The sequence below is a fragment of the Dendrobates tinctorius genome, unplaced genomic scaffold, assembly GCF_039654945.1.
Source record: "Dendrobates tinctorius isolate UK_male_01 unplaced genomic scaffold, ASM3965494v1 ptg000044l, whole genome shotgun sequence".
In the NCBI taxonomy this organism is placed as follows: domain Eukaryota; kingdom Metazoa; phylum Chordata; class Amphibia; order Anura; family Dendrobatidae; genus Dendrobates; species Dendrobates tinctorius.
The window spans coordinates 15,975,978-15,993,972 of record NW_027361712.1 but is presented as its reverse complement, the minus strand read 5'-3'; the positions used below and the strand labels follow the sequence as shown (position 1 = coordinate 15,993,972).

At 41.2% G+C, this 17,995-nt stretch overlaps 1 protein-coding gene and 1 long non-coding RNA gene across 4 annotated transcripts in view; one reads left to right on the top strand and one right to left on the bottom strand.

Annotated features, from left to right (window-relative positions):
* IPO4 (importin 4) overlaps positions 1-17,995 on the bottom strand; it is a 420,928-nt gene that overhangs the window by 59,251 nt on the left and 343,682 nt on the right. For all 3 annotated transcript variants that reach the window (XM_073575360.1, XM_073575361.1, XM_073575362.1), the window contains 2 exons: positions 1,461-1,586; positions 938-1,146 (listed from right to left, as the gene is read on the bottom strand). In XM_073575360.1, the coding sequence (XP_073431461.1) occupies positions 938-1,146; positions 1,461-1,586 (335 nt within the window). The remainder of the gene's footprint in view (positions 1-937; positions 1,147-1,460; positions 1,587-17,995) is intronic.
* On the top strand, positions 4,004-8,955 carry LOC141089082 (uncharacterized). Its single transcript, XR_012232168.1, has 2 exons — positions 4,004-4,524; positions 8,082-8,955. It is a non-coding gene; the product is annotated as an uncharacterized lncRNA (long non-coding RNA).

Genomic DNA, 17,995 nt, shown 5'->3' with positions numbered 1-17,995 from the left:
AATGCATGCAATTCTCATCCAAACCAAGCATTCATGTGAATGATGAGGAGCAATCGATTTTTGGCCTATAGCAGGAATCTGTCACCCTTTTTTTCGACTATGAGCTGCCGGCACCAACATCAGGGGTTCATCTACAGCATTCTGTAACGCTGTAGATAAGTCCCCCGATGTAACCTGAATGAGAAGAAAAAGGAGTTAGATTATACTTATCGGGGGGCGGTTTGGTCTTGGTCCGATGGGTGTTGCGGTCCGGCGCCTCCCATCTTCAAATGATTCCGTCCTCTTCTTTGCTGCGTGTCGTGGCTCCGGCGCAGGCGTACTGCTCTGCCCTGCTGAGGGTAGAGCAGAATACTGCAGTGCGCAGGTGCCGGACGTCTCCCGGCACCTGCGCACTGTAGATAAGCCCCTGATGTCGGTGCTGGCAGCTCATAGTCCAAAAAAAGGGGTTTCCCGACGGACAAAGTTCATTTTAATCAGCAGATCTTGGAATAATAATTCCCACAATTGGATGTGTTTAAATAAAATTTTCCTGTGCTGAGAATTTTAGAAATGTGCCACTGCCGTGTACTATGTAATGGCTGTGTCTCACAGTGCAGGAACATAGTCTGATCATACCACATCATCTGGGCAAGGGGGAAGCCACGGAGAGTATACAAACATTACAGCATGGGATCAGAGCTGAATTTTTTGTGGAAATTATTATTAATCAAAGGTCTATTGATTAAAATGAACTTTTGTTTGTGGGACGTGACGTGGGTAAGAGTTATCAGCCTATAAAATGTTAGTCAGTAGATTCGCAGGTAGGTCGCAGTGTACAGATTTGCGCAAGTTAAAGAAGAGTTAAGAAATCCTGTGCACCTCATATATCTAACCTGATGCATCATGAAAGATAATACAACCATTAGTGAAGAGCAGACATTTAAACAACCAAGGATACTTCAGCATGGCTGCACCTCCATGTTCTGCAAGGACCCCAAGTCCAAACACTGCATTATTACAAACTTCATTATCGCCATCCTGTGTTCCAGCGATGAAAGCGGGAAGTAACTGTGCTACAAAATGGACAGTGGTCTCTCCCAGACTTACTACTGATTCAGCAAGAATACCCACTGCAAATGACTTCTCTGCCGTAGAGCAACTGGACTTCTGTGTGGAGAGGAAAGTTCATAAGGTTTATTTACTACCATTATCTTTACATGACATGAGGCAATCACTTCAGTTCAAAGGACAAATATCCATAAATGCAGAGAATTACAACATGGTTGACCTTTTGGCATTAAGTGAAGACCTGCTGCACACACAGCTTTACCTGAGACTACTCATACAAAAGTCATATTAGACTTATAATAGTCTAACAGCAGTGTGTGTAAACAGTAAAAAACATGCTAATTGGAAATATACAAAAATTGTGTGTTTGGCATATGTAAAAATTATACAGTCATAAACACCACAATACTTACAGTTTTATTGAGGAGTAGTGGAAGAAAATCTGCAAAATATGGAGCAAATGTGATACCACCAACCACAGCAGCAACCAATGGAATTCCCTCTCCTGCATACTCTATCAACATGGCATCCATCTCTGCCTGAAAGTAAAAGCAACACCAATCATTTCTTGGCCATACAACTTACATTGAACCAATAATTGGAGCAAATTTAAGACTTTCTTGTGAATTCTCTACATCCTGAAACAAAGCTTGTAAGTTATGACTACACGGCTGCATAATGGCTCTGTGAACAAGACCATTTTAAGCATGAAACAAGCGATAGAATATTGATCTGTGAAACCGAGATAGCTTTTCTCAAAGCTTCTTTGGTAAAACATTTCCTTATCTCTTAAGACAGGTACCAATAGTAAATCTAGAAAATAAATATTTCATTAAAATGCAAGCTAAGCATCTTAGGCTAGTTTCACACTAGCGTTAGGAGGCGCAGCTCAGGGACGCCGCTAAGCTCCGCCTCCAGCCACGCCCCTCCTGTCAGCTCCTCCTATGGGCGGTGCATTTGGCGCACGTCGGCAAAATCATACCAGCGCACGCCCAGCGTACCCAACGCTAAATATAGGGAACGCAAGTCGCATGCAGCGTCATGTGCCCATAGGAAGAGCTGACTGGAGGGGACGCACCTGGGGGCGGAGCTTAGCGGCGGCCCTGCGTTTCCTAACGCTAGTGTGAAACTAGCCTTAGACATAATGCTCAATAGTTGAATGGGCCAAGTGGGGCACTTTATTGTGTGACAGACTGATTCATTTCATGGATAGGCTACATCTACAAGTTCAATCTTCAATAGGCCATAAAATTATATACATTGGGGTATACTATGTGGTTAGGAATCAGACAAACTTTTTCTTGTAGCAATATAGAAATTTATTAACGCAAATTTATCGACTCAAAAGGGGGCAATATAGAGGGCAAATGGTGAAGCAAGGGTGTTGGGTCAAAAGAACGGACTGTCTCGCCAAAGGAGTTACACTTGGTAGGTATGCCAAGCTGTGCATCTGTATAGTTAGGTGTGTTTTAATTAACAAGCTTATCAATGCATGACAAACCTTTGCAACTCAGAATCACACTTATTTGCATGCTTAAGAGAATATGTTACTTAAAGCAACAATACAATTGCAGGCAAATCTAAAGGTACTGTCACACTAAGCGATATCGCTAGCAATATCGCTATAACTTGTGACGTTATAGCGATATTGCTAGCGACATCGCTGTGACTGATACTTACCTACGACCCGCTCCCCCGCTGGTTATCGCTGATCGCGCGAGAACGTTCAGGACCGCTTCTCGTCGTCGGCTTCCTGTGGAGAGACTAGCGACGAGCGTGGAGCCGGGCGGGAGGACCGAGGATCACCTAGTGTGACAGTTAAGTAGCGACCCCTGTCCCAGCGATGTCGCTGGTGAGATCTGCCTGTGTGGCAGCTCACTAGCGACCACTTAGCGATGTACCAGCGATCCTGACCGCGTCATATCGCTGGTCGGGATCGCTGGTACATCACTAAGTGTGACAGTACCTTAAAGCTGCATTTACAATGCAAGATAATCATGAACAACAGTTGTTAAAAATCATTGTTCACGGAGGTGCATTGTCATGTGTAAAAAGGATTTGCGTACTCGAGAACAATGGTGCACTGAGCGATTTCATAAAGATCGTTCAGTGCGAATCATTTCCTTCGGACTAGGTTAGGGAGTTTACCAGTAAGTTTACTAATCGGCATTCGGGCTGTGCTGTTTAGAAGTTCATGTAAACTGACCTTATTTCTTATATTTATTTTACTCATTTATATAGCACCATTAATTCCACAGCGTTTTACAGACAATATTATCACTGTCCCCGATGGGACTCACAATCTAAACCCCCTATCAGTATGTCTTTGGAATGTGGAAGGAAATCAGAGTACCCAGAGGAAACCCACACAAACATGGGGAGAACATACAAACTGCAGATGTTTTGCTTGGTGGGATTTGAACCCAGGACCCCAGCGCTGCAAGGCTGCAGTGCTAACCACTGATCCACCGTACCTTAAGGCTGTGTTCACATATTGTGGCCATAGTCTAGTACATCTGCACTGTTTAGTAATGATTTTCAAAAATCAAGGCAAAAAACTGCAGTTTTACTGGGATCGGCCACAACGCAAGATAAAAAGTTATTGTCACATTAGTAAATGTCTGAATCTTTCTGTTGTAATTCCTTGTAAGTACATGGCAAAAAAAAATTGTACCAACTTTCTACTTTATTCATTAAAAATTAAGACTTTACTACAAAATTAAATAAAATAATATGCAAGTAGAAACATCTTCAATCAAAATGGAGAAGAGATCATTTATGTTGTTGGGAAGGACAATAAATATATGAAATATTTGCTCCCAGTCATTTATAGTGTGACATTTCATAATATCCCTGAACATGTGCCAGTACTGGAACCAATCAGGTGGGTGGGTCACCAAAAGACAGTTTATGAGCTGAAGGCGTTGCCAAAAGGCAGCCAAAGGAGAGTGAGACAGCCTCCACCTGATCTGGCAGATCTACCTGCTCTACAGGATAATTACCTTAAGAACAAATAAGCAAACATAGGGAGAGGTGTAAGCTCAGACAGCAGTTTGCAGCTCAGTTGATGAGCTCCGATCAGGACAAACACTGGGTCATTGTCCTAAAGCCATCAAAACCTGATACTCTTGATTTGTAAATGGGGAAAAAAAGAGTGACAAACTAAAAAGCAAAAAACAACCTAAACAAACAAGTTTATGCCAAGAAAAAACAATAATATGACATAGAAAGGACCTGCTCCATGCAGACAATCAAGAACTTGTGAGTTTTGCATCTACTGCCAAGAAATTACAGAACGTTTGCATGTGAACCTGGTACTCTAACAGCTCAGAATGGAGATACACTTGGCGGTCCTATGTATGCAACTTGGAAAATGCTGCTACAATTTCTTGCCATTCCTTTTCCTACGAGAAGCTCACAGTCAATCATCTATCATTTCTCTGCTCATCCTGCTAATGACAGATACAGTCATCACAGGTAAGAGTGCCTTTTAATTTTGCTGCTTTGTACAACGCCTAGGATTTGAGGCTCGATTCTTTTAAAGACTGTTTTAGAAGCTATTTGTAGGGTTCGCTGGCTCCTATTTACGCCCTTTGTATACATAAAGTTCCTAATGCTGTATTATAAACGTAGGCAGATTACAGAACAAACATACACTGTGCATGCACTGTAAACTGTTCCTATTGTGGTTCTCAAAACTGAATGCTCAAAAATAAATGCTATTCCTCCAGCCACCTGCCATACAGCCAACTGATAGTCAGTCACATATGATCATGTATTGTACGGGTCCCATACATACAACTTTTTACTATCGGATTACTATGGTTGATGAGATTACCGAATGCATCTTCTACAAGTTTTACAACATTTATTGATTTTGACACAGATTTCTGAAAATCCAAATGCAGAGCTCAGTGAACAATGGATGAGAATTATTGCTTGTACAGTGCCTCCATGATTAACCTAGTGTTATCTTTATTACTATGCTAAAAGAACCACCAACAGTATTCCCTGTGTACATCTAATATTCGGCTTTACCTTGGTAACACATGCTAATTTGGACTTTGACTAAGTTCTTATCTTTATTGACCTGTCCTCTGACATTTCCAAAGATATAGTAATACATTATCACATCATATACTAAAGGTCTTCGTTTTGGAAAGTGTATTCAACTGTTGGATGCCATGTTTGAAAAAGTTCTGCAAAAAGGTACTCAGAAGAAAGTAATTCTAAATTCACCAAGTAAATGCCCTTTTTTTCCTGAGGACATTGCCTGTTCCTGGTATACATACTGTTCTAACGCACCGATTATGGTGTGCATTATACTCATTAGGTAACAACTACCGGCACTATAATGACAGTAATAACAGCCTTGCCATTCTGGTGCCACAGTGTATTACGTACAAGGTAGTTTCTGATATATTTGTTATCTGAGTAAAGCATAACTAATGGTAATTTATCAAGGCACTGTATCAACTTTTATAAAGCAAATTACGAAGAGAGTTTTCAGGATTTCTTTGGACAGGCCTTCAATATTAGATCAACTCTTTGTAGGAGCTCTGGCACTACGATGAACGCTTTGTCCTCCAAATTATATGGCAGTGGCTGTACAAGGGTATAGGACTAGGTACAGTTTCACACATCTGTGTTTCGCAGCCCAAGTATAGACTGGCCATGGGTCTCCTTCTCCAAACCTGACAGTCTCATAAAGGCCTCATAGATTTGCTGGCCTTAACAGCATTATTAGGCACAGCTGTTACAGAAATTATGGGAAAAATAGATGATGGCAGGATCACGCAAAGCCCAGCACTTATCTGTTCCTTGTTATAAAGGTTGTGCCATTTTTATGGGAGTGCTGGGGATCACTGGGTCCATAAACAATGAACTGGACAGCAGTGTCACAATAGATTCCTTCAAGTGGGGCTCTTCAGGGCCCGTTTTCAGGATTAGTGAAGTCCCAGGAGTGGAATTTTCAATGATCAGCAAGTTGACACCTATCCTTTGGATAACATTGAAAACATAATGAAAACATTTTGGTGCTTGAACTTAGAAACAATACATGGGGGAAAGGGCCAATATTAACCCCTTCATGACGGAGCCCTTTTTCGGTTTTGCGTTTCTGTTTTTCGCTTCCCAGCGCCATAACTTTTTTGTGTTTCCATCAATATGGCCATGTGAGGGCTTATTTTTTGCGGGAGGAGTTGTACTTTTGACCGACACCATTGATTTTACCATGTCGCGTACTCGAAAACGGGAAAAAAAATTCCAAGTGCGGTGAAATTGCAAAAAAGTGCAATCCCACACTTGTTTTCTGTTTGGCTTTTTTGATAGGTTCACTAAATGCTAAAACTGACCTGCCATTACGATTCTCCAGGTCATTACAAGTTCATAAACACCAAATAAATCTAGATTCTTTTTTACCTAAGTGGTGAATTTTTTTTTCAAAATTTGCTACAAAAAGAAAGAAGAAAAAAAAAAAAAAAATTGCGCCATTTTCCGAGACCTGTAGCGTCTCCGTTTTTCATGATATCAGGTTAGGTGAGGGTTTATTTTTTGCGGGCCAAGCTGACGTTTTTAATCATACCACTTTTCTGCAGATACGTTCTTTTCATCGCCTGTTAATGCATTTTAATGTAATTCGTGGCGACCCAAAAAAAAAAAAAAGGAATTCTGGCATTTTGATTTTTTTTCTCGTTACACCGTTTTGCGATCAGGGTAATCCTTTTTATATTGATAGATTCGGCGATTCTGAACGCGGCGATGCCAAATATGTGTATGTTTGATTTTTTTAATTGTTTTATTTTGATTGGGGCAAAACGGGGGTGATTTGAACTTATGTTTTTTTTTACTTTTGGCATGCTTCAATAGCCACCATAGGAGGCTAGAAGCTGCCACAACTTGATTGCCTCTCCTACATAGAGGTGATGCATAGATCACCTCTATGTAGCAGAATGACAGAATTACTATGAATGCCGATCACAGGGTGGCGCTCATAGCAATCTGCCATCAACAACCATAGAGTTCTCGAGGAGACCTCTGGTTGTCATGGCACCGCACCGATGATCCCCGATCACGTGAAGGGGGTTGTTGGTGTGCGTATTTCCGTCCGCGCGGCCGGAAGCTCTAGTCAAAGCCCGCTGTCAGAGTTTGACAGCGGGATTTAACTAGTTAATAGGCGCAGGCAGATAGCAATTCCGCTTGCGCCTATTGCGGGCACATATCAGCTGTTCAAAACATCATGCAAACATCATGCTTTGGAGCTGTTTTTCTGCAAAGGGATCAGGACGACTGATCTGTGTACATAAAAGAATGAATGGAGCCATGTATCATGAGATGAGATTTTTGGTGCAAACCTCCTTCCATCAGATGAAACGTGGATGGGTCTTTAAGCATGATAATGATTCCAAGCACACTGCCAGGGCAACGAAGGAGTGGCTTCATAAGAAGCATATGAAGGTCCTGGAGTGGCCTAGCCATTCTCCAGATCTCAACCCCATAGAAATCCTTTGGAGGGAATTGAAAGTCCGTGTTGCCCAGTGACAGGCCCAAAATATCACTGCTCTAGAGGAGATCTGCATGGAGGAATGGGCCAACATACCACCAACAGTATGTGCCAACCTTGTGAAGACTTACAGAAAACGTTTGACCTCTGTCATTGCCAACAAAGGATATATAACAAAACATTGAGATGAACTTCTGTTAATGATCAAATACTTATTTTCCGCCATAATTTGCAAAATAAGTCTTGCCAAATAAGGCAAGGTAATTTTCTGGATTTGTTTTCTCATTTTGACTCTCATAGTTGTGGTTTACCTATGATGTCACTTACAGGCCTCTCTCATCTTTTTAAGTGGGAGAACTTGCATAATTAGTGACTGACTAATTTATTTCCCCACTGTATATAGAGTGTTGAAAAGATGAAAAACCTAGGGAGAATGTTTACCACCTCATTATGCACCTTGAACTTCATATACTACCATAGATCTAACATGTGTTATGTAGTTGTATTCTAACTGTCTACTCTTCTATTACAGGATTCTTTTTATTCTCATGGTTTAGTGGCTGGTTACTGTCTCCCAACACATATGTTGTTTTCCTGAGATTTTTATGCTTTCAAAATGAGACCTATCGATATATTCCTCTGCTGATCCCATGGATATGCTTCAGTGAAGAGTGGAGTCAATCATGTATGGACAAATGGAGTGGCAAACCCAAGGCTGAAACACCTCTCTCTGTACAGTCTCGTCTTCTCAGTTTGACTTGTTGGCTAATTGCGGCTTCATATGGCACACATATGATTCCAGGATATGCCGAAATACAATCAGAATGTGACCAGAAGGAATGGCATTGTCTCTTTACGCTTATTAATAAAAGCAGAACCTTTGACTGTCTGCTTCCTTCCATTGGACTTCTACTTGGCACCACTTTATTCTACAGCACAATGGAAAACACGGAAACGTCAATCATAAATCTATGGGTTCAAGAAAGAAGGACTTTCAAGGGACTTGTGGCACCTATTTTGGTAACTATATGTACCATAGTCTCATTCTACTTCCTCCCTCCTTTTATCGCAGTAAGTTCATGGTCTATTTTGGCTTTGGATAGTGTGTGCAGTCTCTTAAGGTTTCAAATTTCTCAGCCATTAAGCACTGTATGCAGCGCACTGGAAGACGTGCAAGTCAAGAACAGCGAACTCATCAAACAGACAAAACATCACCATTGAAAATTCATAGATACTTCCTCAATGGATTCTAGAACTGAGTTTTATAGTTATTTAAAAATCGATATTTCTCACGGAAGTGTCTTTTTAAGTCCAAAAATAAATTTGTTTGGTGTTGATCTTTTACTTTGATGGTGCGATGTAAATAAATATTGTGCTTCAAAATAAATAAACATCCTAATATGGCATGCCCAGGATACATTGTTATGTCGTCACAGGTTCACAGATGTCTACAATAACAAACACAGCTGTAACTCATCCTCCTGGGGTATATAACAAAAGTATCAGCGGGCACCATCCAATCAATACACAAACTGTGATCACCTAATGCATATCAAGTTAAACATGACACAAAAAAGAGAAAAAGTATATGCAAAAAGTCAGGGATCACTAAAGTAATTCAATTTCAAATTCAAAATTTATTACTAGACCAAAGACAAACAATTTAAAAACATTTAAAAATCCAAAAAGGACAAACCGCACACAAAAGAGATCCAAAAATAAAGTGTATAATACTCAAAAGGACCTACAAGCCGTTATACATTGTATTTCACATTGAATTACTTTGGTGATCCCTGACTTTGAACACATACTTTTTCTCTTTTTTGTGTCATCCTACTAGAGTCTAGCAATACTTCTTCGGGGCTGCCTCAGCCATTAATTAAAGGCTGCAGTGGTGATGTCAAGACTACATACATGTTACTGCTGCTAACCAATCCTTGGGATCAGTAGGTCGTGCTTTCAACATCAGCGGAGCCTAGCGAGGTGGTCATGAACACTGTAGTCGAGACATCACCACTGCAGCCTGTCATTATAGATTGGGTCAAGGGCAGAGAGGTGTTGTTGAATTTGTGCAGGGCTATCTCAGTTTGCAAAACTACTTCAAGTAATCTCAGTAGTTAGAGGACTGGTATAATAGAACGGCAGCGGTCTTTTGATAGGCCTAAAAAGACAGGCGCAATTAACAGAGAAACAAGACAAAGAAATGCATAGAATTATAAAAAATATTTTGTCTGAAAGACTCAATTCCAGACAAAACTGCTCAGACACATGCATACGTTAGTACTTATGTCATGAGCACAACTCCTTTGACGTGTGTACAAATTGTGTGGCTGCATGTGAATTGTTGGATTGTAATCAGTTATATTCTTCTGAGTATGAATGTGAGTGCCAGGGCAATTATCAACTATTGTTACATGTTGCACTACATGTTCATTAACCCCTTCAACCCCAAAGCCTGTTTTCACCTTCACCTGGGCCAAATTTTACAATTCTATTATGTGGTAACTCTGGAATGCTCAAATGGATCGCACTGATTCTGAGATTGTCTTCTTGTGACATATTGTACTTTTCGATAGTGGTAAAATTTCTTCTATATGACTTACATGTATTTGTGGGGGGGGGGGGACAAATTTGCAAAACACATGCAGTTTTCAAACTTTTAATTTTTATACCCCTAAATCAGAGTCATGTCACACAAAATAGTTAATAAATTATAATAAATATTATTATAAATAACACCTCCCTCATGTCAACTTTACATCAGCACAATTTTTGAAACATCATTTTTTCGTTAGGAAGTTATAAAGGGATAAAAGTTAACCAGCAATTTCTTTTAGGGATCACATTTGAAGTGACTTTGAGGGGCCTATATGACAGAAAATGGACAACAGTGACATCATTCTAAAACCTGCACCCCTCAAGGTGCTTAAAACCACATTCAAGAAGTTTATTAGTAAGGTTGATCGAATAGCTCTGGATAAGTGCTTATCCAAATAGCTGCCTCGGTAACCTGGAGCGCTCTCGATAATCATTTGTTCTGCGCCACAGCTGTATATGTCGCGACTGTGTGACAGTCAAAACACATGAATGGAGAGCATGTTTGTTGTGACTGTCACACAGCAGCGACACATACAGCTGTGGCAACGAACAGCTGATTATCGGGAGCACTACAGGTAACCGAGGTAGCTAGTCAGTAAGCTATTCGATCAACCTTATTTATTAACCCTTCAGGTGCGTCACAGGAATTTTTGTAATGGGGAAGGAAAAATTAACATTTAACTTATGCGCACAAAAATTTTACTTTAGATCAAAACAGTTTTAGTTTTCGCAAGTGTAACAATCAAAAATGGACCCCAAAATTTGTTGTACAATGTCTCTTGAGCATGCCGATACCCCATATACATAGTAACATAGTTATTAAGATTGAAGGAAGACTTTAAGTCCATCTAGTTCAACCCATATCCTATCCTAACTTGCCCTAACATGTTGATCCAGAGGAAGGCAAAAAACCCCATGTGGCAAACAGTAAGCTTCACATTGGGGAAAAAAATTCCTTCCCGACTCCACATACAGCAATCAGACTAGCTCCCTGGATCAACGCAATATTAAGGAAACTAGTGTATATACCCTGTAATATTATACTTTTCAAGAAAGGCATCCAGTCCCTTCTTAAATTTTAGTAGGGAATCACTCATTACAACATCATATGACAGAGAGTTCCATAGTCTCACTGCTCTTACAGTAAAGAATCCGCGTCTGTGAGTATGCTTAAACCTTCTTTCCTCCAGACGTAGAGAATGCCCCCTTGTCCCCGTCACAGGTCTAAGAGTAAAAAGATCATTAGAAAGGTCTTTGTACTGTCCCCTCATATATTTATACATTGTAATAAGATCACCCCTAAGCCTTCGATTTTCCAAACTAAATAACCCCAAGTGTAATAACCTGTCTTGGTATTGCAGACCCCCTAGTTCCCTAATAACCTTGGTGGTTCTTCTCTGCACCCGCTCCAGTTCAGCTATGTCTTTCTTATACACCGAAGACCAGAACTGTACACAGTATTCTAAGTGTGGTCACACTAGTGACATATAGAGGTAAAATTATGTTCTCCTCATGAGCATCTATGCCTCTTTTTAAACATCCCATTATTTTATTTGCCTTTTCAGCAGCTGCCTGACACTGGCCACTAAATATGAGTTTGTCGTCCACCCATACACCCAGGTCTTTTTCAGTGACAGTTTTGCCCAGTGTTTTACAATTAAGCACATAATTATACATCTTGTTCGTTCTACCCAAGTGCATGACCTTACATTTATCCCCATTAAAGCTCATTTGCCATTTATCAGCCCAAGCTTCTAGTTTACATAAATCATCCTGTAATATAAAATTGTCCTCCTCTGTATTGATTACCCTGCAGAGTTTAGTGTCATCTGCAAATATTGAAGTTCTACTCTCTATGCCCCCTACAAGGTCATTAATAAATATGTTAAAAAGAAGCAGGCCCAACACTGACCCCTGTGGTATCCCACTGCTAACTGTGACCCAGTCCGAGTGTGCTCCATTAATAACCACCCTTTGTTTCCTATCCCCGAGCCAGCTCTTAACCCACCTACACATATTTTCCCCTATCCCCATTGTTCTCATTTTATGTATCAACCTTTTGTGTGGCACCGTATCAAAAGCTTTTGAAAAGTCCATGTACACCACGTCCACTGCATTCCCTTGGTCCAGTCCTGAACTTACCTCTTCATAAAAGCTTATCAGATTAGTCTGACAGGAACGGTCCCTTGTAAACCCAAGTAGATATTGGGTCATGAGGTTATTCTTCTCCAGATACTCCAGTATAGTATCTCTTAGAAAACTCTCCAGGATTTTAGCCACAGTTGAGGTTAAACTTACTGGACTATAATTTCCAAGTTCAGTTTTTGAATATTGGCACCACATTTGCTATACGACAGTCCTGTGGTACAGACCCTGCTATTATGGAATCTTTAAAGATTAAAAATAATGGTCTATCTATGACTGTGCTTAATTCCTGCAGTACTCGGGGGTGTATTCCATCCGGGCCCGGGGATTTGTCAATTTTAGTGATTTTTAGACGCCGCCGTACTTCCTGCTGGGTTAAGCAGGTGACATTTAACGAACAATTTTTATCCCTGATCATGTTATCCATCATGGGATTTTCTTGTGTAAATACTGTTGAAAAAAGTCATTTAGCATATTGGCTTTTTCCTCATCCACCATTTCACCCAGACTATTTTTAAGGGAGCCAACACTATCATTTTTTAGCTTCTTACTATTTATGTAGTTAAAGAATATTTTGGGATTATTTTTACTTTCTCTGGCAATGAGTCTCTCTGTCTAAATCTTTGCTGTCTTGATTTGCTTTTTACAGAATTTATTTAATTTTCTGTATTTATTTAATGCCTCATCACTACCTACTTGCTTTAATTCTCTAAATGCTTTATTTTTATCTCTTATTGCTCCCCTTACAGCTCTAGTTAGCCATAGTGGTTTCCTCCTATTTCTCGCATGTTTATTCCCATATGGTATATATTGTGCACAGGTCCTATTCAGGATGCTAATAAACGTCTCCCATTTTCCTTGTGTATTTTTATGTCTCAGGATATCGTCCCAGTTAATTGCACCAAGATCATCTCTCATCTGTTGGAAATTTGCCTTTCTGAAGTTTAGTGTCCTTGTAACCCATCTACTACACATTAAAGGATACATGAAAACGTATTAATTTGTGATCACTATTACCCAAGTGACCCTCAACCCTTACATTTGATATGCGGTCTGGCCTGTTGGTTAATATTAGGTCTAGCTGTGCCCCCCCTCTTGTTGGGTCCTGAACCAGTTGTGAAAGGTAATTGTCTCTCATAGTTGTCAAAAACCTATTACCTTTGCTGGAACTGCAGGTTTCGGTTCCCCAATGTATTTCAGGGTAGTTGAAGTCCCCCATAATAATGACTTCTCCTTGAGTCGCTGCTTCATCTATTTGCTTTATGAGGATATTCTCTGTTGCTTCCATTATTTTTGGAGACTTATAACAAACCCCTATCAGTAATTTATTATTTTTCCCCCCTCCCCTTATCTCTACCCACAGGGACTCTACATTTTCATTAGATTCATATATATTATCACGAAGGATGGGTTTTAAGGATGATTTTACATATAAACACACGTCTCCCCCTCGCTTATTTGTACGGTCATTTCTGAACAGACTATAGCCCTGTAAATTAACCGCCCAGTCATGGCTCTCGTCCAGCCATGTCTCAGATATCCCCACCATGTCATAATTATGTTCCAACAACATAAGCTCTAATTCCTCCATCTTGTAGGCGGGGGTTCTGGCATTAGTATACATGCACTTTATGTATCACTCTGTACCTCTATTCTTTCTTAAATTATTAACTGTTCTAACCCCACCCCCCATGCCACCCCCAATTTCATTATTTGTGCCCAGGTCTCTATCAGCACTGTCTTTCCCTCCTATAAAAGGAATACCCGTCCCCCTGTCCCTAGCTTAAACACTCCTCCAACCTTCTAGCCATTTTCTCCCCCAGCACAGCTGCACCCTCCCCATCGAGGTGCAGCCCGTCCCTAGCGTAGAACCTGTAGCCAACTGAGAAGTCGGCCCAGTTCTGCAGGAACCCAAACCCCTCCTTCCTACACCAATTCCTGAGCCACTTATTAACCTCCCTAATCTCCCGTTGCCTCTCTGGCGTGGCACGTGGTACAGGAAGTATTTCCGAAAATACCACCTTGGAGGTCCTTGCTTTAAGCTTGCAGCCTAATTCCCTGAAATCATCTTTAAGGACCTTCCACCTACCTCTAACTTTGTAATTTGTGCCAATGTGCACCATGACCGCTGGATCCTCACCAGCCCCTCCCAGTAATCTGTCAACCCGATCAGCGATGTGTCGGACTCGAGCGCCAGGTAGGCAGCACACCGTTCGACGATCCCTGTCTTTGTGACAGACTGCCCTATCTGTTCCCCTAATAATTGAGTCCCCCACTACCAGAACCTGTCTGGCCTGCCCTGCTCTCCTATTTCCCCCCTTACTAGAGTTGACACTCCTCCGGCTTTCAGAGTCCATGCCTTGCTGCAGCAGTGCTACTCCTGCACTAACACTCCCCTCATCTGCCAACTTAGCAAACTTATTGGGGTGTGCCAGATCAGGACTAGCCTCCCTGGTGCTCTTCCCTCTACCCCACCTTCTAACTGTCACCCAGCTAGCCGCTTCATTGTCCTGCAGCTCCAACCTAGCATCCCCCCCTCATCTATCCCACTGAGCGTCTGCTCAGTGAGCAGAAGACTCCTTTCCATATTGTCTATGGATCTCAGTGTTGCCAGCTGCACATTTAGATCCAGTATCTGGGCTTCCAAATGCACAATGTGCTCACATCTCGCACAGCAGTATGCACCCTCGACCGGCTGTTCAAGGATTTCATACATGCGGCAAGACGTGCACTGGATGGCATTGGCAATAGTGGAGCACATCCTAATGGGGATTGCACCAGACAAAAAGATAAGCAAAAATAAATAAAAAGTATTAATAAAATATAACAGCAATTCAGTAATACCTCCCTTGGAAACTCCCTGAATCCAAAGTCACTGAATCACAAGTCACACACTTACCACAGTTCGCACTTACGCTCAGGTCACACTCGTTCAGGCAGAAGATTTAAAAGTTTTTTTTTCCCCTTTTACCAGCACACCACCCTGCTGCTCAATGCACTTCCAAAAGGAGTTGAGCCCCAACTAGCTGCCCCTTATAAACCCTTAATTATGAACTCCCACCCTTAATTAACCCCTTGTGAATATAGCTACACCTCAAGATTTAAATGCAATATAGTTAACCCTTAAAAACACAGATCGTAAAATATGAGATTAACCCTGTAGAAAGAAAAAATAGGTTAAACAAGCCCCCAAGCCCCCCAAAAATTGAATAGGTAGAAAGCACTCAGCAACCTACAATTCAGCAACTCACACATGTATCAGTTATAGGTTTTTCAAATACCTCTTCACTGAATCACAAGTCACACACTTACCACAGTTCGCACTTACGCTCAGGTCACACTCAGCTCGTTCACACTCGCTCAAGCAGAAGATTTAAAAGATTTTTTTTTCCTCCCTTTTATCAGCACACCACCCTGCTGCTCAATGCACTGCCATATGTGGAGGGAAACCACTGTTTGGGCAAACGGCAGAACTTGGAAGGGAAGTTTATAAATGCAAAAATTGCTGGAATAATTAGCCATGTTGTGTTTGGAGAGCCCCTGATGTGCCTAAACAGTGGTAACCTCCCACAAGTGGAAACTAGACCCTCTCAGGCAACTTTAGACGTTTATAACACTGAGCCATGAAAAAAAAAAATTCCCCACAATTTTGCATTTTCACAAGGGTAACAGGAGAAATTGCACCATATTAGAGTTCAGATTTTGCTGGAATGGTTTGAGGGTGCCACGTCACATTGGTAGAGCCCGTGAGGTGCCAGAACAGAAATGCCCTATATGCAAACTCATTTTACAAACTACACTCCCCAATGAATTCATCTAGGGGTGTAGTGATCATATTGACACCACAGGTGGGTCAAAAAATGTAATACTATTGAGCAATGAAAAAAAAATAATTAGATTTTTACCACCAAAATTTTGTTTTATCCTCAGATTTCACACAGGGAAATGGGTTAAAATGGCACCAAAATATGTTCCACAAATTATGCCGAATGTAGAAATACCCCAAATATGGCTGTACATTACTGCTTGGCCATATGGCGAGACTCGGGAGGAACGGAGAGCTATCGGCAAATAGCTCTCCGTCCCTCCTGAGGCACGCTGTTTGGCTAAGCAGTAGTTATACAGGAGGCATCCTGGATCTTAGCATTTTCTATAATAATTTGCAGACTCCATGTACAGAGCCCACTGGTGCTAGAAGAGCAGAAACCCCCTCAAGTGACCCCATTTTGACATTTATACCCCTTTGGGAACTTATCTACAGTTGTAGTGATGATTTTGACTTCATTGGTGTTTGCCAAAAACAAGCAGCAGTGGATCTTGCTGAGTGAAAATTGCAAAATGCCCTTATAGTGACCAGTACGTTGTGTCCAGCGCATGCACCTGTAAATTAGGAAAGCTCTCATCGTTACAGAAATGCCAAACATGTGGACGCTAAATGTAGATTAGGCACACTGGGGCTCAAAAGGGAGGGGGGGCATTTGGATTTGAGAGCACAGAATTTGCTTACTTTCTTTTGGGGATGCGACGGAGATTTTGCTTTTTGAGTGCCTTTGTGCTACCAGTAAATGTGGAAGCCCCGTATATTTCAGTTAACAGATGACACATGTACATGGGGATTTCCCTTTAAATCTTTGAGTGACGTAATTCAGTTGAAACCCCCGAGGGAGGTACTCACTATATTGAGGCAGCAGGGTTACACTGAACTGCATCTGGCCTCTGTTCAGCGGTGTCCTTTTTTTCCCCAGAGGTGCAGAAAACTGTGGCCGACTGCACTTTTATGCTCTCCTAATAAAAACCTGGACACTGCCGAATCACAGGTCAGAGGGCATCCACAGTGCCTCCATCTGACTCATTATAGGGAAACTCACTCCGCGGGTTCATTCTGAATCCTGTATTTCAGAGACTTACACAGAAACCCGGATGTAAACGCTCACCGTAAAGCGCAAGATAAATGTGAGCCAAGCCTTACTGAGATCTTTGGAAGGCAGAATGAAAAAAATCAAAAGCAGGCAAAATAAAAAAAAAAGGTTTTATTTATTTTTACGCCTTTCCTCGTGCCCTATAAGTGATTTTTTAAAATTTTTATTACGAAGAACATCACAGTATTCATACAACAGTGGTACAAGCATTTTTGATTTCCTATAAACCATCCCCTCCCTCAACAATGCAAACTCACCCCACCCTCAGCCCTTCCCCCTTTAGACAGCTTGTATTATCCCTTTAACACCACCTGTACATGTATGTAGACTTCCATTATACAACATCATCTGTTATAGCAGTGTAGACCAGCAACCCACATATACATACCCCCGAGACTGTTCATTCACCTATCCACTCATCCCAATTCCAAACAAAGCCTCCACAGTTTGACATACATCACCAGTTTTCCTCTTTTCTTGTAGAACCCCTTCTCCAGCTTAAGGGCATGCTTCACATAGGCAAGATATTGTCCCCTTGGAGGTGGATCCTCCTTTATCCAATTCCTCGCTATTACCTTTCGAGCCATATATACATTTAGGTCCATATGTATTTGGACAGAGACAACATTTTTCTAATTTTGGTTCTAGACATTACCAAATGAATTTTAAACAAAACAATTCAGATGCAGTTGAAGTTCAGACTTTCAGCTTTCATTTGAGGGCATCCACATTAAAATTGGATGAAGGGTTTAGGAGTTTCAGCTCCTTAACATGTGCCACCCTG